The 22,011-nt window shown below is 39.7% G+C and overlaps 1 protein-coding gene across 2 annotated transcripts in view; it reads left to right on the top strand.

Moving 5' to 3' along the window:
* The window catches only part of SMCHD1 (structural maintenance of chromosomes flexible hinge domain containing 1), a 142,892-nt gene that overhangs the window by 109,051 nt on the left and 11,830 nt on the right, over positions 1 to 22,011 (top strand). For both annotated transcript variants that reach the window (XM_006030106.3, XM_006030105.3), the window contains 12 exons: positions 339 to 454; positions 3,253 to 3,314; positions 5,953 to 6,040; positions 6,502 to 6,633; positions 10,788 to 10,940; positions 13,323 to 13,449; positions 13,638 to 13,757; positions 14,537 to 14,622; positions 15,910 to 16,032; positions 17,906 to 18,096; positions 20,376 to 20,485; positions 20,990 to 21,060. In XM_006030106.3, the coding sequence (XP_006030168.2) occupies positions 339 to 454; positions 3,253 to 3,314; positions 5,953 to 6,040; positions 6,502 to 6,633; positions 10,788 to 10,940; positions 13,323 to 13,449; positions 13,638 to 13,757; positions 14,537 to 14,622; positions 15,910 to 16,032; positions 17,906 to 18,096; positions 20,376 to 20,485; positions 20,990 to 21,060 (1,379 nt within the window). The remainder of the gene's footprint in view (positions 1 to 338; positions 455 to 3,252; positions 3,315 to 5,952; positions 6,041 to 6,501; positions 6,634 to 10,787; positions 10,941 to 13,322; positions 13,450 to 13,637; positions 13,758 to 14,536; positions 14,623 to 15,909; positions 16,033 to 17,905; positions 18,097 to 20,375; positions 20,486 to 20,989; positions 21,061 to 22,011) is intronic.

The raw sequence follows: 22,011 nt of genomic DNA, 5'->3' as shown, positions 1-22,011 counted from the left end.
TTTTTATGTAAACATTTGAATTATGTTCGGATTAAACTACAAGGACTTTAAAGGTGCCTGAATATGTAGATTGATCATGCATTATAATTGGCTGGCTCCTACACAATAGATAGCAAAGAGTTTCCTCTTAAATAAAGTTCTTTTTCTATGTGAGGATCTTTTTTAAAGGTCAGTTAGACTTCCATGCCACAACTTAAATATATCCTAAATCCTCATTTATTTTCATTTTGTCATCTATCTAGAAATAAAAAATTGTGTAGACACAAGGACAATAACTGCATTATTTTATGCACACTGTTCTTGAAGAAAAATAATGCTTTCTTTGATCTATTTTTCAGATTTTATGGTTAGTATTATTTCTGAAGATAACAACATCATTAAAAATATTAACCCAGCACGGGTTTCTATGAAAATGTGGGAAGGACAGAACAGTGGAACTAGAGCATCAGCTAATGTAAGTGATCTAAAAGTATTATCACGCAATCATCCTGCAGATATAGGACAAGGCATTTCCACAGAAGGGCATTCTTTAGTTTTCATAAGCAAAATTTCCTTTTCTGGATTGTAAGTATCAAGTGAATAGATTTAATTCATTCACTTTAATATAATGTATTAAATTTAATTAATTTGATCAAATTATGCCAAGGTCAGATTCTAGCCTGTTAATTTAACAAAAGTAAGCTGACAGTCTGTTATCATTTCAGTATTTCATTGGAAAATATCACTGGTAGGTATTGTAGGGCTTAGGCTCCCGCTTGACCAATGCCTTGCCCCCCAACAATTTCAGGGTAAGACCCCTGGTTTGCACCACCTGCATTATCCGATTGATGCTCTTGCTCGCTTGCCACGACTTTGATGTTCTTCTTGGGGGTTGGTTTCCTGCAGGTGGTCCATGGGTTGTGAGCCTGGGCGTCTTTATGGGGTTCCAACTTCCCCTTTACCCCCACTTCTCTCCCCACAGACTTAACTGCTGGGGAGTGGGGGGTGGCAGCACAGGGTAGACCTTGGGTTCCTTTTAACTTTTAAATGAGTTTGTCTCTACGTGTGCCTGTACACAAGCAGGGAGACTTTTCCAATCTGCTGGAATTCTAAAATGTCATTGTTTTTAAATTTTATATTGTACTATATAGAGTAGTATGACTGTCATAATTTAAAACTGCAATTGGCAAAATAAATTAAATGTCCCCAGTGATATATTATGCACATTTACTTTCCTTGTAATTCATAGCGTTGTAATTTGTTGATACCCTATATCAGGAGAGGGCAAAATGCAACCTGCAGGCCGGATGCAGCCCACCAGGACATTCTATCCGGCCTGGGGAGCCCCTAAAAAATTTAGAAAATTAATATTAATCTGCCCCTGGCTGCCTGTCATGTGGCCCTTAATGGCTTGCCAAAACTCAGTAAGCGACCCTCCTACTGCAGGGGGAGTGGAGGCAGCAGCTGTGGTGAGATGCCAAGACAGCAGGCTCAGGAGCAACAGTTTAGGAGCTGCCTGAGCCTGCAAATAAGCAGGGAAAGGGGACGTGGGCAGAGAGAAGAGCAAACTGCTAAAAAGGCGACTGGAGGAATATCTGAGGGCAGCGCAGGCAAAGTCAAGCTTGGGAGCAGAGAAACATCTCAGCTGGAGCTGAGGGACGTGCCGAGACACCAGCAGGTCCAGCAGGTACCTGGGTGAGAAGACCAGGAAACACCATGGAATGCAGCAGCGGGGAGACCCTGGCACACTCGGCCACGACTCCGGAAGGCGGCTTCGGAAGTGACATGGAGCGCGGCACAGGAGAAGCTTTGGCACACTCCAGAGCCTGTCCGGGAAGAAGAGCAGGCAGCACTGGGGCTGGGAGGAGCGAGCAGAATGCTGCAGACCCACCACAGTGGCAGGGAACCTCTGCGGAGGGGTGAGAGCCAGGGATGGTGGCAGCTGTCAGGACAAGCAGCGATGCGGGGCCATGGGGCTACAACAGCCCAGGGCCTGGCCAAAGCAGGGCTCTTAAGAAGGGGGAGCCAGAAAGCCCCAGCCAGGGGCCTGCAGGCCTGAGAAACAAGATCCAGGGCCCATCAGTGGATGCTGACCTACTTTCTTTTAGTAGTATTCATGAGTTTGCTGTTATCTCAAGATGGAGGCAGGCTTTAGTTGCAAAGGCCACAGTCCATAAATGAAGGACAGCTTCTGGAGAGCTGACAGCCAGAAGGTTGCCGACCCTCAGAAGTGGGACAACATGGATGAGAAGGTACTATCTGTGAAGGAGACCTATGGAGAGTGGAGTACACCTTGGCTGTGGATGTGGTACGGGTGGGGTAAAGAAGAAGTTCGAGCCCCACGAAGAAGCCCAGGCTCGAGACTCCACAGACCACCTGCCGGGAACCATCCCCCAAGAAGAACATCGAAGTCATGGCAGGCAAGCAAGAACATCAATCGGATAACACAGGTGGTACAAACCGGGGCGGGGGAGCAAAGCACTGGTCAAGCGGGGGCCTAGGCCCTACAACACCTACCAGCAGTGGAGGCAGTGCTGGGCTGTTCCCGGTGGAGGCTGGGGCCACACTGCAGTTGGGCTGGATGGCAGCACTATGAGAGGTGTTTGGGGGGGCTACAGTTAATTTTTGGGTGGCTGCAGCCCCCTGTAGTCCCACTCCCAGCATGTCCCCAGCCTCTTATCACGAACAGCCCAGCCCACAGGTGCAGCCCGCCCCACCCCACTCAATTCCAGGGGCATGCACTGCCCCCCCCCCCGGCACGTACCACTCACAGCTCCTTTCCAGCCGTCCCAGCTGTGCAGGCCCCTGTTCCAGTCCCACTGCCATTGCGGGGGGAGGGTCGGACCAAGGGAGGGACTGGGGCTAGGGCTGGGGCCTTGATCTGCCCTGCCCCTACCCCCACAGACTTACTTGCTGGGGAGGTTTGCCAACAAATAATTTTTTCTCTTTCTGCCTCAACTTCTGTAATTTTTCTGGCATTGTTGGTGATGGAATTTTGTTCAGTTTTTAAGTATATCCCTCATCTCTGGGTTGCAAGGGTTAAAAATATTAAAATGGCTTCTGTATCGTGTTCTTTAATGGCGCTGTTCTATGCTGTTGCTATTCAGTTCAGTTTTCTCAATTCAAAAAATGCTTTAATATTTTTAAATGTTATTTTATAACATATAATATTTGGAGAATGCTTAGTAAGGCTTAACATGCTATTTAAAAGTAATATGTAAGTTCATATTTCAAGTATGTTGTATGTAATTTCTTTTACATCATTCTTCTCAGGCTACATCATTTGCCTGTAGCAAAGTCAAGGATGACAAAGATGAAGGCTTCTTTTACTTCAGGTACAGCAAAACTTACTTCATAGTTTCTGGTTTTACTTACTTATTTGGAGTTTATGCTTCCAAATAGAACAAGTATTAACAACATAACTGTTGTTTTAATGTTGATCATTAATATCAAAAGAGTTGCTTTGTTCAAGGGTATGGCATGACAAAACAGAAATGTAGTGGTATCCTTCGTGCACTCTTCTGACTATCAGATGCATCTCATGGATTGTGAAGTGTACAGTAATGTGCTAAGATGCTTTTAGTCATTCCTAAGGACACATCCAATTAGTAGTGATGGGGAACTGTACCTCCAATACTGGACCCCTTAGCTGTGAAGTCCCACAAGTAAATTCTTTTTCAGTTTTTATATGCAGCCACTAGATGATTGGCCTGATGACATGGTCTCGTGCTAGCAAGCTGCAGATGATGCAAAGTTCTCCCAACCCTTCAGCATGTATAACCACACCAGTACTACCAACATGAATATGTTTGGGGGAAAAATCAGCTCATCAATAAAGAGCAGCTGATAGAAGCTGAGCCTGAGTAAGACAGGGAAGATGCCGATGATCAGAGGAAAACAATAAATAGTTTACAGTTGTTAGTAGAAATCACATATCTACAGTTCAATTTATCATGTAGTTCAGGGGTACGTTTTGATTCCTTTCCACCAAACTCTCACATAGCAGCATCTATGAATAAGTTTTTTGATCTGCTCCAGTTGACTGGGAAACTCTGTCCCATTCTGATGGACCATTGATGTTGTTTCAGTTATTCACATCATCTTCACTTCTCAATGAGATTACGTCAGTGCAGCATACTTAGATATGAAGACTTAAGCACTTAAGAAAATCTAGCGCGTGTGGAACTTTTTAACATCCCAGGACACTGGAAGTACATCAGACCTGTCCTAAACACCAGATCCCCACTGGATTTTCAGTTGGGTTCCAGACAGTGTTCCCTCTAAGCTGCGTGGCCGCACAGGCATGCTCATGCCACGCTGCCATGCACGCCTGAGCAACCATGCAGCTTAGAGGGAGCGCTGGTTCTAGGTCTTAATGTTTGTCTTCAAGGTATTCTAGAGTCTAAACCCAGGATATAAAAGGCTTTCTAAAGGCTCACTCTGAAAACTGACTGATGGCTACCATCCTTTTATACAATATGATTTTGTAGAATAAGGGTAAAGCCTGACTGTGTGGGGAAATAAACTCTTTGGAAAGTACTGTCAGAGACTCTGGAAAGAACTCCCTAAAACCTAAGTACCCTCTCAAATCTCACCACCACCTATGTCAGGTGAAAGTTGCTGTGTCTAACAAATACATAGCAACAGGAATATTCAAAAAGGCTTTAAAATTTCACCCAAACAAGACTGCTTTGTATATGCTTTTTTCCCCTAGGGGAGAAGAGGAGCAAACAAACAAGTGATAGCATAAAATCATACTGGTTTAAAGCACTCTTGGACACCCATGAAATACTATGGTGATGCATGTGGTATAAGAACCCATAGAAAAGAATAGAAATTTGTCACCTTGAGATTAGTACCGGTGTTTTAGTAATAATTTGCCAATCCCCAGGAACTTTTAGGTTCACCTATATTGAAGCTAGAATACCCCTAATTTGGAGGGAGGTTTAAGTAAATAGACAGTGGAGGTTTCATTTTAGTTGCCCATTTCATTTTAGTCTACTGGATAAAGCCAGACGCTGTTTACATTTAAACTGAAAAAGGATCTCAACAGTGCGACAACTTCACTGTCCATGAATTGTTTCGCCTCCTGCCCTTTCCATAGTTTCCCACTTATTTGATGTCAGGATTAAAAGGGAATCTATTAAGGCAATAACTAGCAACAGTGGAAGGTACCCGTTTCTTTGTTGCTGGTTTTATCAACTTCTGAGGAAATGGCAAAGATCAGTATTCAGCTACAATACCCCCCTTCTTCTGTTGCTGGAAAGTGTTTCTCTGGGGCACTGACCTGTACAATGGCCTCCCAGGCTCTCCCTTTCTCCCGCAGAAACATGTCCACGCAAATGAAGCAACATTCCACTCTTCATACATACTCTTTCTGTTAATTCAATTTGCATCCCATTATTAAAAAGAATTGTCTCTTTGTCATATGCCGTCATATGACAGTACCTTCAATTGCCCAGACCTCATGCTGTAGTGTGAAAAATAATTCTGGTACACTACTCCAGAGAGGCTATATGAGAAGTGAAAAGAGGGAATAATCCAAAAAAGTGTGTGTGTGTATTATAGCTAATTAAAATGTTAAGTCATTCCAATATTAAGTAATACTTTTAGGAAAAGTTATCAATTATACTTCAAATGCTGATTGAATAGTATTGTGTTTGTGACGTGTGTTAATAAAACCAGGGAAATTCAGTGCTACACATTTGTTGAGAGGTAGAAAGGGACTGCTTTGTCCATTGTGCTTTTTCATTTTTTTATTATTTAAAAAATAAAAGCAGAATGTAATATGTTCCACAGAGATTCTTCCTCAGCCAAATTACCAATATCCATTTTAGCAGCTGGTTCTTTATGGGGTTCTTATAGTCTAAAAGGTTTCAACATTTTACAGGATGTGAAGTACAGAATTATATAAGATCTGAATTGCTCACTATATTTATAATCTTAGTATTAATGTTCTCTATTTTAACTTAGGGATAAAATGGTTCCAGAGAGAGTGGGGAATTACAGCATCCAGTTTGGTTTTGCGCTAGATAAGACAAATATACTCAACAGTGAACAGGTGATTAATTACATAATTAAGCACATATAGTAGGAAATAATGTGTGTGAATCATTTATATTAACTAATAGATGGAGAGATTTAACCAAAACCTTGTTACAATTTTTGTGTTTTGGAAAAGCAGTAATTTTGTTTTTATAGTAAAAAACTACAGAGTTAATTATCAAAGCTTATTTTTTTGGTTTTTTTTAACTAACAAGTTGTAATCTGGATTGACTGTGTACATTTTTGGTGTATTGTGGTTTAAAAAATACCGTGCTTATGCTTTCCTTTAAAAGATGACTTCCAATTTCTTTAAATTGCATAATTTATAAAATAGTATAGATGTGCATTATGGCTCTGTAAATTATAAGACTTTGAATATAATTTAGCTTATACATTATATTTATTTAGTTATTGTTGAGCAAGTTGCATGTTATAGATGAAAAGTATGTACTATGTTGTTCCCCTTTATTTCTTAAGATAATAATTGAAGTGGTACCTAATGACCCAGTGCGATTGCTACCTGAACCTCCACCAGCTACTCCGGCAGTGTCTAATGTTCAAGCTGTTGCCAGCCGGACTCTGGTCAAGAATTTATGCCTTCATATAATGGTAATCATGCTTTGCTACAAAGTTTACTTGGTGCAATAAATTATTATAAACGTGATGTACTTTACTTGTAAAATATTATCATTAGATTTAGCTTGCAAAGTGAAATAAGTAGAACAAAATACTTTGTACAGCTGATTAAGTTTATTAAAAACTTTTTTTTCCCAAAAAAATTGTGTGTCAATTAGGGAGTAAAAATTTAAATTAAGGTGTTCTGTGAAGGTCTGAGTCTTTATTTGAGATGATTAGAGAACCTCATTTATAAGATAGGAATCCTAGTTTCTCATCCTGACAGCAGCTTTAAAAATGACTCTGGTGTTTCGATTTTCTTTTGGGAGAGTTCAAGTTTTCTAAGGATGTCCACCTTTCCTTCAAAGTACAAAAGAAGGCTTGATCATCACAGTAGCCACAGGAGGTGAGCTCTGCCACAACTGCTCCTATTTCACAGTGCTTGTCCCCAGCTCCAAGACAGTTTTGCAAAGACTCAAAAGAATGGATCAATCCTTTGCAAAATTTTGCAAAAGCCAGATAGTGCTTGTGGATCAGGGAATCAAAAGATAAATCAAAACGTCTTCCTGATTCTAGAGAGGAAACTATAAAAGTGGAAGAGCAAGGATTCTAGCCCGCTTTCTTAACAGGTTTAGTAATGTTTGTTTGCAATTCTGACTCTTAGTTTCAGTATTTAGAATAACAAGGGTGGTCAAAATTGTCACAGAACACTGACTTTTTTGGGGGTTGCGCACTATTTACTGCACAGATTGGTGGTGGTCTTCTTTCATTAGGATTCTATTCCATTCTCCACTCATTGGCTGTATATTAGTTCCAAGGAAGAAACAGACCCCAAAGCTTCTCCAAGCAGTGAAGCTTTACCTCTTATAACTTTCCGAGAATATCTAATACTCCTAAGTAATCGTCATAAGCAAGGGGTATTTTATTAAATTCTAGTCCCTTCTTACCATGGTGCTTCCTGTCCCCACCCTGTTCAGGGACTGACTTCTCTCATGAAAAGCTGCTTAAACAGACGTTTCAAACAAAAGGTTAGAGCAACGCAATCTTAAGCACTGGAAGACATGCCTCTGCTTTTCAATCCCAAAGAAGAAATGGAAGTTGGTATCTAATTCTAGGCTTGATTACATGCAGATAGCTTAATTTCAAGTTTATGATGTTAACCCTAGCTTCAGTCACCTGCTTGTTAATCCTCAAGCATGGCTCACAACTCCTTTTTTTTGTAGTTCTTATTTTACTCTGCCACTGAAAACTGGACAGGGAAAATACCTCTTACTCGTCACTGGGGACACACTACTGTTCAAGATGCACCTATAGCTGGATGATTGACTCATCTATTGGAACTCTTTCCTGCAAATAACCAACGTCGTTCATCTGATCCTAGGGCTCTTTACCTCATTGGGGCTTGTGACCAGCAGAGAAAATTTCACAATTCTGCTACCAGTATATAAACTGAAGATACATTAGTCTCAAGGTTAACAAGAGCTTATCAACTATGAGAGTTGCCAGACCATGATATAGTTCATCAACCATTTTTGGGCTTCTCCAGAAACATCTGCACAGCATATGTCAGACTCCTCATGTGGCTTCTTGCACTATATCAAACAACATACTATATTTCCCCATTTCTTCACAGAAGGGTATTGAAATTGTCCTAATCCATCTAGAAAGCGTCACCTTGATTTGAAAATACCATCTGGCTGAATTGAAGTGATGGTAACATGTGAAGTCTTCTTTAGATCTATAGAAGGACCAACTTCATGTTTGCAATGGAATACTTTTTTTTATATACCACTACATACCAAATTGCTGATAGATTCCTGTACTTTAGGATGCAAAACTTACCTAGACTATCTTTATAAAGAAGTCTTCTGCTTCCCTCATCTTTACCTTATACATTTCAGAACTCTAGCCTGCATGGCGTTTTTATTCTAGCTAGGTAGCAGCAGTCCAAGCAAGGATAGAAAACATCACAGCCATCCCCTACATCTGTAGTCAACAGTGTAGTCACTTCCGCTGTTGCTAAAACGTTGGTCATCTCAGAAGCGAGTTCATGCATCATCAAATCGTATTCACATTAGTGGCTCTGTATCTTCTAGGCTTGCAAAAATGTCTTAATGGATCAGCTATCATATAATTTTCAGAGGTCAAACGAAAACTCAAATTTTACAAAAGAAATTAAATGCAAAAATCTAGAACTCTTGGCTCCAAAATGATACCTTTTATTAGACCAACTGAGAAATTGCAAAAAAATATATTTTTCTGAAAGCTTTTGGGCATATGTGCCCTTTATCAGGCTCATGGAAAGTTCAAGGTGGCAAAAAGTCCTAATATGTAGGAAATTAAACTTCATTTTTGCACAAAGGAAGCAGAAGCTGGAAAACTGTCCCCCTGGGTCCATGAGAGTCTTTGTGAGCTTGCTCTTTGTTGTGTAGATCAAGCAGGTTTTCTTCCCTGGTAGTGTCAGATGGCAGGGAGGTGTGGTAATCTTTCTTGTTCAGCAATTAAGTTTATAATCCAAAATTGGCTAAAATTCAGCATCTTCCATGTTTCAGGGATGTATGTGGTAGCCTTGTTGGTCTGAGCCAAAAAGAAATGCAAGAAAATTACAAATTTTAGAAACAATAATACCCAAAACTAGACCTATTTTGGGGTATTCTTTCTTCAGAAAAAAGAACAATAAAGACATTATGTTCTGCTCCAGACGGGATATAAGGCTAGGCTTCTTGGATACAATCCTCCTCTTATGACAGCCAAGGCTCACAAGCCCACCTGCTGATATTGTTAAAATTGAGAATCCTGAGTAAACTCATCCCAGATCAGATGCCACTTTTGGTAGAGATGCACTTCAGTCTTTAAGTTGCACCTTGCTCCTAACATTCAGGTCTGGAAGTTGGGTCCATGGTAGACGGTCTTTTGAAGAAGAAAAAAAACAATTTCAGTAACTCTGTTTTTTACATATGTGGTACACAGATTCTGTAACCAAGCCCTATTGCTGCACCTCTTCCCTGTTGCTGCACCTCTGTAGGTGTAAGGTTCAGTGTTGCCAAAAGCAGTGAGCTGCATTTTATGTCGGTGAGTGGGAGGCATAAGGGTATGAAGACTAGGTACAGACCTTCAAAAAGCCCAAAGCAGAATTGTTCTAAGTTACGCAAATTTTTGTAAGCAGTTTAGATCGGTAGCAAGCAAAACACATTTGCCCTTTGGTGGGAGAGGGGTGCAAATCTTAGACCCGGTTCTGCCATTTTTAAACAAACCTGTGTGCGCTGAACTTTTGTTCTGTTACGGGTATTGACTGGTGTCAGATCATTTATACCACTAAAAGTGTAGTATCTGTACCTGGCCCAAAAGTGCAGCTCCGTAGATGCTCCCAGCCCAAAATAATTTAATTTCACGTGCATGAGGGGTTAAACCAGTAATTCATGTGGACAGCACATATCAAAGGATCATACTTACTATAGGGTGAGTAACATTTTTAATTCTTTGCAGCTGAATAGATTTCTGATGTTAATGTGGTATTCAGCCACTGTTAAAATCTATAATGCTAACTATTAGAAGTCACCGCAGCAGAAAAACATGGGGGCGCAGCAGAACACACTATAGCATCGATGGAATACTTCTGCAAGCAAAGAATTGGCTATGTAATTCTCAATCTTCCATCATTAGTGTCCTTTTCAGACACTCTGGCCTTGTTCCATGGCCTTGCAAATTGGCTTCACAAAAGAAAGAAACTTGGTGGCATGGGATCTGAATATATTACTGGTGTAATTGTTTTTGCTTCCACATGACAGTCCTGGAACTGAGTGGTTAAACAACATGTAGGCAATCCTGTCACAGGTTTACAAGCCCAGTACCAGTCCCTCGTTCAAAGAAAAGCTTTCTCAAAGATTGATGCTAATTAGAAAATAGCATAGAGAGAAAACTGCTGTTTGTACACCTCTCTCTCCAGGGACTGCTGCATCAACCTAGAACTTTACATAACAAAACTCACGCCATGGTACACCTTAACAAGCCTCACCATTTGCTTAGATGCTAAGAAAAGACTGTGTGTAACAGTGCCATCTAATGATGTCTGTCATAATATTTAGCATTGTTTAGTGCAATTTTTATCATGAGCTACACAGAAACTCTTTTTTGTCTTTTTAATTAAGGATGAATACAACAATCGTACAGGAGACTATTTGGCTGGCAAGATAATAGCTAAAATTGAGTGTCCTAATGAAGACGATACAGAGATCCCTCTGTTTCAAGGGAAAGTTAGTACAGTAGAATTTCCATTTCGTTATGGATCTGCTGAAATTGTAGTAAGTATACTAATCTCAAAAAATGGTTTTATAGGTGATTAATATAAATATAAAGTATTTATACTTGTAAATTATATAAAGTAATATAATAACTTTTCTCTGATGTTAATGATATCTTTAGTTTTGAATAGAACTTCTTTGTTATAGAATTTAAAGCCTGAAAGGACTGTTAAATCATCTGACTAATCAGCTACTAATCTGTATCTCACAGGCCACTAATGTAATCTATTTGTGGGTTTGGAAAAGTTATTGGGTTCTTGAAACATGGCAATGGAATTTGTGAATAGATCATACACTAAATATATTATCATCTCAGACTTATAATTTATTTTTGTTTTAAGCAATATTTGTTTTTGTTTGTATTACCAAAGCATCTAGGATCCTACTGAACAAGGGCCAGTACAAAGATGGAATAAAAACAAGTTACAGTCTGTAAGACTACAAATAGGGAAGTGTGAGAGAGCACAAGTATATAGCAATACAAAGTACTTGGCTTGATAGGTCATAGTGCTAGCATGACAGCAGAGGGACTTTGTCTTGTATTTAAAAGTTTGTACTCTGAGGAAAAGCAGCCGTCATCATGGAGTGGCCCCTGTCTGAAGGAAAATATGGTGTAGTTTCTCAGAGTAGGCTCTGGAGGCAGTAATAAGTAACTTTGAGTGTCTACACACATGCTTTAATGCACAGTAGCCTATTTTACTGTGCATTAAAGCATCGCTTAAAAAATACAGTTACACTAATGCGCAGTAAAATAGGCTACTGCACATTTAAGCATCACTTAAAAAACATGCTCTTTTGGTACTGCGCATTAGGGCAGCCTAATGCGCATTTATTTAGTACCTCACATTGGAGGTACTAAATTTAATGCACCTTAGGAAAGGCCCATTAGTGCAAATGTAGATGTGCCCTTTCTGTCTCTGAGCTCCAGCAGCTGGCCTTTAAGAGCAAATTTGGCATGCCCATGCCTAGTTTTCCTGCCTTAGAAGCAAAACTGACAACTTACAGTTGTCTTCACCTTATCGTCTCTTACGTTTTGTCTTGTTTTCTGTTCCATTTACACATCCTTGTATTTCCTTTCTCCTGCTATTTTCACACTCCTCATGAGATTCTGCTGTTTTCGACAGTGGCTCCTGTTCCCCTCCCCAATTCCCTTTCCACCCCCCACCTTCATCTGCTGAGCAGATTGTTACGTACTTCACTAACAACCTGTTCTAGTAACTCCTATATCCTTCCCCTTTCAGTATTTTAAGTAATCAGCCCTGGCTATAGCAGCTGAGAGCTCACAGCGGTATGTAACTTTATGTATGTGACTAGACCTATTGAATTAAATTTAATTAAATTGGAGTTGTGCCTATTATATATTATATATGAATTTATTTATTAGTTGAGAAATGAATTAGCTATACATGCATTTAAAACTGCGCAGAAGAAATTTAGCGATACTTTTATTTTTGAGGAGTGTTCCAGAAATATTATTTCGTGAAAGTGATAATCACGTGTCTATCAATCATTTGAAATTCATCAATATTAAAAGTGTTCTTGAAGAAATGTGGGGTTCTAACAGTGGTTATAAATGGAATGGTGGGTCTTTTTTTTTTTTTTGTCTAGTATAGAAATCTTATACATGTTAGCAGTGGAATCATCGTGAAATGTATTGTGACCAGGACTCATTAAGACTGGAAAAGATTCTATGTATAATTCCTTTAAGGTTTACTTATACTGATTTTAGTTGTATGCCTCTATAAGAAATTATGAATAAATAGGACATTCTTAAAATATAATAGTGCTTGGAAAATGGTTGATTTTCAATTTAGAGAAAATGGTTTTTAATTTTTAAATGATTTATGTACCTGTCAGAAAACCATGTTCATTCACATGGGAAATATTGTCTGCTTCCATGGTAACAGCAGTAACTTTAACTTAGCACTGGGAGTTAAGTGTTTTCCTCATTTCTGTTCATACATTTGATCTTGTGCTTAATTACTTTGTTTATATTGTTTTCAAATGATACACAGATATTCCAATACTTCTAAGCCAGTCTTATTTGTGGGGAAATTCAAACTATAATTTTTCAGAATTTTTCTTCTCACAAATAGAACATATTAAAAATTACAACACTATACTAAAAGGTTACACTGGTACTTTAGTTCTTAAACTTATGTTGTAAGTTTTAATAAACTTCCATTAAGATTTTTTTTTTTAAATTTGAATAACATTAAATTACTGATACATTTCAAAGCCAATATTTAAAAATATACCCATGTTTCATAAATACAACTCCATTGAGCTTGTAAAACTGAATCTAAAAATATTTCTAAATTTTCTTTGACATTGGGGATATGTGTATAATGATGTAATGTAATATATATTTTTCCCCCATAGAATCTAGTGTTGGCAGAAAATAGCCCAGGAAGAGATAGCACTGAATATATTCTTGCATTTGACCCAGACCTGCCAGGTTTGGAAAAACCTTTGGAACCGTATCGCCTGTCCTTTATGTTTTACAATAGTGAGTTTCATAAGTAACTTAAGTCTTTATTTTGTTCTTTCAAACCTAAAGATTTATTTCCATTTTTAAAACAAAAAATCCATAATGCTCATTTAATAATCCTACCCATCACGTTTGGTAACTTTTTAATGTATACGTTGATAGTATTTAGTTGTTACTGGGTTTAACAAAATTACTTTTTTATTTAGATTTTAAGAAGCAGCAGCAAATGGCAACACTTACGAGAGAGAGAGACCAGCTATCTCAATCAATACTTGCATACAGGAGTTTATTTGAAACCAGCAACCAGCTTGTTACTGAAATGAAATGTAAGTCATTTCACTTACATAAATAACTTAAGGCATAAAATGCTTTTATTATGATTTTGATAGCAAAAAGATAATAAATATCAACAATGAAAAATGAAACAAATTAAACAGTTCATTTTTTATTGTAGGGAATGTAATTTCTACTGGGAGAGAAACATTGGGTTATTTGAGCAGTTTTATATATAAAATATCTAGCCATTCTGTTGATTTGAGGAAAAATTTCTTAAGCCAGAATTATCAAAAGAGCATGCCTAAAGTTAAGCACTTCAGCCAATGACCTGTTTTTCACGGGAGTGAAAATGAACATTTCTATTTCATTACAAGTGGAATAGAATGATGGCACCCATTGGCTGGATCAGTAGTGTGGGGGCAGTCTGCAGACTGGATCCCACACAGGATCGTTCGATGGATATAGTTCAGCATATTGGATTGATCCTGTGTGTCAGGATCCAGTTTTGTGGCCATGTTTTATGACCCACAGAGCTCCCCTGGGTCCAGAAATTTGGCATCTGGGGAGCAGAAATTGATGCTGACACTATTCTCCCACTGCCAAACTACCTTATTTTCCAAGTTGTTTTAATATGAATGGGACATATCCACTTGAAGAAAAAAAATGCTTACATTCTGGACAGATCTCTGGTGCCACAAGTCCATACTGGAAGGGAAATGTAAGTCCCATATCTCTGGCTCTCAGACTGATCACTCCTAATATAGCCAATTTTCCATTTCATTTCAGCATTACCTGTCTGAATAACTGTTGATTTATAACATTGTTTCAGGTCAGGCCAAAGAAGCTGAAACGAGAGAGACTCATCTGAAGAATGAGCTGAAAAAACATCAAATCAGCATACCACCGACAAACATAGTATGACTTTTTCATTTCCTTTTTTTCACAGAGCCACATGTTTATCACCTAGCAAATAAAACTAAATCTCAGTAGTTTGCATCAAAAAAATCAAATGATTTTTTTAAAAAAAAATCGTTTCCCCTTCTGACCATGCCTCCCCCAGATATTTAGATTCTAAACCAGTTGGCACACTTATATGAAGTAGTACCAAAGCATGTCTGTTGAAGAACAGCAAAACTATGTTATTGTTATGTTAATATGTTTCAAACCTTCCTTGAAGGATGGAAATATAGCTCAGTTTCTGCCCATATCTGGTCCTTGCCTTACAAAATGGCCAACTCTGACATGGCTCCTTATTGCTTTCCAAAGAACTTCTACTGCCAGACCTTTTCTGGTGTGGGGCTGTCAAACTACTGTCAGATGATTATACATTTTGCATGTTACTGACCAAGGCTCAACTTAGACTAATAATTTAAGATGCAACATCAGTAGTGGTTACATTTTAACAAATTTGAGAGATCTTAAATTAAATTACAAAGGTTATTATCTAAATCATTGAAAAGAAAGGTGAACACCCAGGATATTACTTAATATAAATACCTATATAGCCCTTCATGACAAATCAGTAAAATCAGTTGTTTCTGTAACTGTGCATTCAACAGTCTGGACCCATGGCTTTTCCTATACTTGCTGAACTTTTTAGATCAGGGATGTCAAACTCCTGTTGTGCCCTGGGCCAATCCATCATGGCATGGTGGCAGTAGTAGCCTCTGTGGCAGCCACCTGCTGTGGTGGAAACAGCACCTGCTGTCAGTGGCTGTATCCATCACAGCCCACAGGCCCTCGTTTCTGCAGCTTGTCACGCCCACTGCTGGCCACACTTCCAAGCTCCCTGGCCCACTCGAGTCCTGATATGACAGATCAAGCAGTTCTGCTACAGGTTCGAAACCCCTGTTTTAAACCATGTGCATATTAAGCTTCCAAAATTTGTTTTCTCTATAGAGATACAGTCCTTCCTGCTGTCTCCTGAGCTTTCTTTAGTTCTTCTGTCTTCATTCTAGACAGGCACCTTCAGATTCTCATGACACAATCAGCTAGTCTGACAGAACATGCTATAATTAGCTGAATTACTTCAATGAAGGGCTCATAAGCACATTTGTGAACTTTCTTTTTTGTTTTTGTCTGGAACCAGACTGATCCAGATTGTTGAATGCTTTAGTAGTGCTGTAGAATCTGTAGAACTAAGTAAAGTCTCTAAACTGAGCCAAAATTATGCATTTGTTAACTTTCAGTTTTAATTTACAGCTGCAGCATGTTGATTCTCTCATAAAACAAAAGATACTGGAGCAGGAAGCAGTAATGAAGCAACCTAGGAGAACATGTACCCTCCCAAACTATTCCAAAGTCAATCAAGATATTTTAGGGAAAGTAAGTTTCTCCAAAATACTTTCCAGTACAGTTCTATGCATTAGAGAGTATTGACAACCATGACTGCGGAGAACCTGCTTCAAGCTGCTTGATAAACAAGATTTTAAACAAATATCCAAACAAAAATACTTTCAGAATTGTCAGATAGGGCTGGAATATGGGCACTAGAGATTAATGGTTGCAATAGACAAGGGGGCAGAGCAACAAAAGTGGGCAATATAGATGATAAAGGGCTTGGAAAGCAACGCATACAAATCATAACACTATGAAAGCTATGAGAGGCTAAAGGAGCTAAGTATGTTCAGCTTGTGGAAAAGCACTTACAAAGGGACATGATAGCAGTCTTCAAATACTGGAAAAGTTGCCACAAAAAAGAGGGAAAGCACTTTTTTTTTTTTTTTTGCTGCAGAAAGGAGGATGCAGACTAGTAGTTTGAAGTTGTAGCAAAATAAGTTTAGATTGGATGTCCATAAAAACTTCTTCACTATTAGAATAGTGAGGCAGTGGCATAGAGTACTGGGTAGTTGTGGACTCTCCATCAGTGGAGGTGTTCAAGAAGAGATTGGACAGCCACTGGTTGGGAATGATCTGCCATGCCTATGTCCTACTACGGGTATTTCCCAGGCTTGTGAGCTTTGCCGCTTGTCCCTTACCCTTCTTCTTCCCCCTCCCCTCCTTTCCGCTGACCCTTCTGCTACATGTGTTAGGGTGTTTTTAAGCCTTCCTCAGAGACATTGGGTATTGGCTACAGCCAAGGCTGGGGATTTTGACTGGGGTGTTCCAGTGCTCATGTTGGGACTAAAGCTGGAGGTTCCTGGCTAGAGGGACTTGCCCCTTCACTCGGGTCTGACCAATCACTGTTTTTGGGGACAAAGGAATTTTACCCCGTGGTCAGATGGGTATGGACTGTGGGTGTTTTTGCTTTCCTCTGTAGGCAGGGGGTGTGGCTCTCTACCCAGGATCTCTTAAATGTCTTGACAGCATTTCATAGAAGCAGGATATTGGTGCCATGGTTCCCTTGTTTTACCAGTGGCAGGTTAGGGGTGTTAGATCTGTGTTGTCAGGGTGGATGATATTCTTATATTGAGTTCAGATCGAATTGTGTAAGATGGTTTAGATCAGCGTTTCTCAGCCCATGAGTTGTGGCCCAAAAGTGGATCACAAGAATATATGAAAGGGTTGCGAACAAACTTTAAATATGGATAAAGAAACTTTAAAAATGGATTTTCCTTTAAAGTAGAAAAACATGTGAAATCCCGGATTTTTGACTGGCAGACTTCCAGCCTGCAAAGGGGCCCCCATACCTCCCCCTCCTGCCCCATACACCTACACCCTGCCCCACACACTGGGGGGCTAGGGGCTGGGGAGGGGGAACAGGTAGAGAGTGAGGGGCACTGGGTCAGGACTGGCCATCAATGTTTAAAAATGGGTCTTGGTACAAAAAAGGTTGAGAACCATGGGTTTAGATAAGGAATGATCTTGTTTCAGGTAGGGGTTTGAACTAGATAATCTCTGGAGGTCCGTTCCCAACCCTACTTCCCTATGACTTAGGTACAGACATTATACTTTTACCAGTATAAGTGATTGGAAACCAGTCTACCCATGACAGACCAGAAGTTTGTCACACATAGACTGGTTTAAAAATAGCGTAACCCAGTCTAAGAGTTGCATCTTTTATCAAAGGGTGAATGCATGCTCTGTTCACTACCAGTCTAGCATACTCTGCTTACAGAAAGCCACGTAACTTGGATCGATTCCGCCTCGGGCTTTTTGAACTTCTGTACCTAGCCTGTATGCTATGATTGCTTTAGCTGGGAAAAGGGAAATAATTTTGTCTCCAAAAGCAATTATTATTTTTACCTTTGTGGTGTAGATTGCACATTTAGCACAAATTGAGGATAACGAGGCAGCAAAAGTCATCTCTTGGCATTTAGCAAGTGACATGGACTGTGTAGTCACCCTGACTACTGAAGCTGCTCGTCGTATCTTTGATGAAACCCAAGGTCGACAGCAAGTGCTGCCTCTTGATTCTATATTTAAGAAGACTCTCCCTGATTGGAACAGGTATTAAAAAAGATTTGTACTTCTTGTCTTCCTAGCAAACCTGTTCTTGATTTCTCTTTTTTCCTAATATTGTTTAAACTTTACATTCACATAGGCTTCTCATTATAGATTGGGGAGTGTCCTTCTCAGCAGCTCGGAGGCAGAGAGGGATCTTGGAGTCATAATTGACTCCAAGATGAACATGAGCTGGCAGTGTAACGAGGCCATCAACAAGGCCAGTCGCACCTTGTCGTGCATTAGCAGGTGCATGACTAATAGAACAAAGGAGGCTATGCAGCACTGGTCAGGCCACAGTTGGAGTACTGTGTCTAGTTTTGGGCGCCACACTTCAAGAGGGACATGGGGAATCTCGAGAGGGTCCAGAGGAGAGCCGCTCGCATGATTAGTGGCCTTTGTGATAGACCCTACGGGGGGGAGGTTGAGAGAACTGAATCTCTTCAGCCTTCACAAGAGACGGCTGAGGGGAGATCTTGTGGCTGCCTATAAATTTATTAGGGGAGGGCAACGGGGAATAGGGGAAGCGCTGTTTACTAAGGTGCCCCAGGGAGTGACTAGGAATAACGGGTGTAAACTAGTTGAGAGTGGATTTAGGTTAGATATTAGGAAGAAATTTTTCACAGTAAGGGTGGCCAGGATCTGGAATGGGCTTCCAAGAGAGGTGGTGCTATCACCTAGCTTGGAGGTCTTCAAGAGGAGGCTAGATAGTCACCTGGCTGGGGTCATCTGACCTCGGTCCTCTTTCCTGCCAGGGTCAGGGGGTCGGACACGATGATCCATTGCGGTCCCTTCCAACTCTACAATCTATGACTCTATGAATAAGATGTCTTCTGGTATTAAAATGTTTATTGGTGGCAGTGTAGTTTGAAGTGTTAAATAAAATCTTTGTTCTGTAAATTTAACTTTGCATTGTTCTGTATTTCAGAAGTTTGTCTCAGAAGACAGGTGATTAGTACTAAGCTTCTTTCCTCTCACTCTCCCACTCTATTATCTATCTCTCTCTTACAGTCTACAAACTATTTTTTGAAAAAAGTTATGATACATAGAACTGGTGTTTGGGATATTTTTATTAATACTTAGTGCTTTGAGACTAAATTATAACATTTTTTCATAATCCTTAAAATTAGATTGTAATTCAACTATAATAAATTATCCATTTTCTCAAAGAAAGAGACATGATGTGGATTTTCAGTTTTCAGCCATATTCCAAAAGAGGATTTGTCTGATAAATTTTATGTGAATGTATAATTGCCTTTTAATGTATTCATAGACTCATAGAAAACCATAGAAATTAAGGGCTGGGAGGGACCTCAGAAGATTGAGTCCAACCCCTCTGGGCAAGAATACTACTGAGATCAAATGATCCCAGCAAGGTGCCTGTCCAGTCTCCTTTTGAAGACTTCCAAGCTTGGGGACTGCACCACCTCCTTAGGAAGTCTGTTCCAGATTCTGGTCACCCTTACCATAAATAAGTTCTTCCTTGCATCCAACCTGAAACCATCCTCTAACAATTTATGGCCATTGCTCCTTGTCTTCCCCTGGGGTTCCCCAATGAACAGTTTTTCTCCCAGCTCCCAATATTCACCCCTTACAAATAGATGGCCACCAAGTCCCCCTTCAGTCATCTCTTCCCCAGACTGAACAGTCCCAGATCCCTTGGTCTTTCCTCATAAGACTAGTCCTCCAGGACCTTAATCATTCTTCTGGCCCTTCTCTGGACCCTTTCAAGATTCTCCACATCTTTTTTGAAGTTCGGTACCCAGAAGAACTGGCCACAGTGCTCCAGCTGGGGTCTCTCCAGTGCTGAGTAGAGAGGAGGTATTGCTTCCTTAGCCCTGCTCACAATGCATTGGCTAATGCATCCCAGTATGCTATTAGCTCTGACTACAGCGTTGCACTGGTGGCTCATGTTCATCCTGTGATCAACCATAACCCTGAGGTCCCTTTCAGCCATCATGCTGGCCACGACATCTCCTAACATATATTCATGTCACTGGTTACTTCTCCCCATGTATTAAAATGTCTGGAGTCTCAGCTGTTATAAAAACAGTGCATCAAATCTAGGCCAAAAAAAAATCTTTGATTCAGATATGTGAATTAATAGAACACTGAATCATAATTTCCTAATAGTGTTTAATACATTTTGAAGCTTAATTATGTGTTGGTGACTTGGAGCTCAGTGTATTGCAGCGTTAATATGTGCATCAGGCATATTTTTGTTTCTGATTAGACTTGTCAAAGAAAATGAAGTGTAATTTGTCATGCTTGCTTTCTTTAATCAGGCCTTTACCTCACTTTCGGAATGGGAAAGATTGCTTCAAACCGATTGGAAAACCTGTATTTGCCAGAGATTTGTTAACATTTCCAGATAATATAGAACACTGTCAGATAGGTAAATGACATTTTAAAAAGTGTTAGTATCTTAATTTATAAACAGAGGAGATGAATAGTTTCTTGCTTTTATCAGATTGTACATGTTATATGTTCAGGGAGCTCAGCTAAACTCTTCTCAAATTTGCTTTTTTGACTAAGTGATTTCACCAAATAATGTTTGGTAGTAAGAGTATGACACTCAAGTCAATCTTTTTGAAAGCAACTGTTGTGAATGTTCCCAGTGAGCACCATCACCAGTCTGTTTTTGATATTTATTCTCTTATCTTTACAATATAATTGGGGGGGAGGGGTTAAATACCTCATTATTTTAGACATTCAACCTAATGCCAGGAAACTGAAATCAGTTGTGAAATAAATTAAATTAATATTTTCCAGCTGCAAAGTACTACTTTGTAAAATCATTTGCCAATTGTGACATCTGGGCCCCATAGCTCATATGGATAGTTTAGCATTTTTTTGTTGCTGAGAATTTTCATCATTTACAAATTCATTAAATTTACAGTGTTCGGGATGCTCTTAGGAGACACCATCATAATAGACAATTTGGATGCTGCCAATCATTATAGAAAAGAGGTATGTAATGTAGTTTCGGGTGTTATATATTTATTTGAATAAAATCCTATGATGTTGCAGGTTTAGTATGCTTAGAAATAGTGATGGATTCTTGCCTGGTTTAAACTTACATACATGCATCTATGCCACTGGACTTTTGATGCATTTCAGCTCAGGTTCTGCCCATGAATGTTTTCCAGGTTTAAGTCTCAATGCATTTTATGTTGCATTTAGTCTACAGTATCAATGCCAATGAAATTTTCTCTAATCTGGGCTTTATTTAAACAAAATACTACCATGTGAATGTTGCAGTATGACAGAGGTGACCAGCCTGCATCACAAGAGCCACAAGTGGCACAGGCAGCCTCTGGGTGTGGCACGCAAAAGGTCTGGGAGGAGACAAGCAGCACAACAGCAGATGGGGGGAGGAAGCAGGTGGCAGAGCAGATCAGGCGGGGAGTGTGGGGCAAAAAGCAGGACAGGAGATCAGACCAAGGAAGGGAATCGGAGTTGCATTTGGAGAGTGTACACAGCTAATATGTGGCGCGCTTGCCAAAAATGTTGGCTCCAGCTGTTTTACAACATGGGACATATTCTAGAGTTGGCCACATGGTGGCTGCCGGGTCCTTTTATTCTCTCCTTGAAATCCACAGACTCTGTGTTAAAGTTGCTTGTGTGTGTGTTAGAGTTGTGACTCCGCTAAAGAGAATACCAATATATCAGTTTGACTGTACAGCCCATGCCCTTGCAGTGCAAAGATTTGCTGGTTGTGAACATAACTCACCCTCTAAAAATCCTGTAATGCTCTTTCACATATGGACCATCACTTCAATTCAGCCAGATGCTTTTGGGAAAGCTCAGCCATATTTCATGTTTTCAAAAACATACACTTGTTGCAAATCTGTTGTTAGAATTTTAATTAGATTTTTTTCAGTGATTTTTGTATTTCCTATATTTAAAGTAAAACGTAAG

Source organism: Alligator sinensis, unplaced genomic scaffold, assembly GCF_000455745.1.
Source record: "Alligator sinensis unplaced genomic scaffold, ASM45574v1 scaffold318_1, whole genome shotgun sequence".
Lineage (NCBI taxonomy): Eukaryota > Metazoa > Chordata > Crocodylia > Alligatoridae > Alligator > Alligator sinensis.
This window is presented reverse-complemented; position numbering and strand designations above follow the sequence as displayed.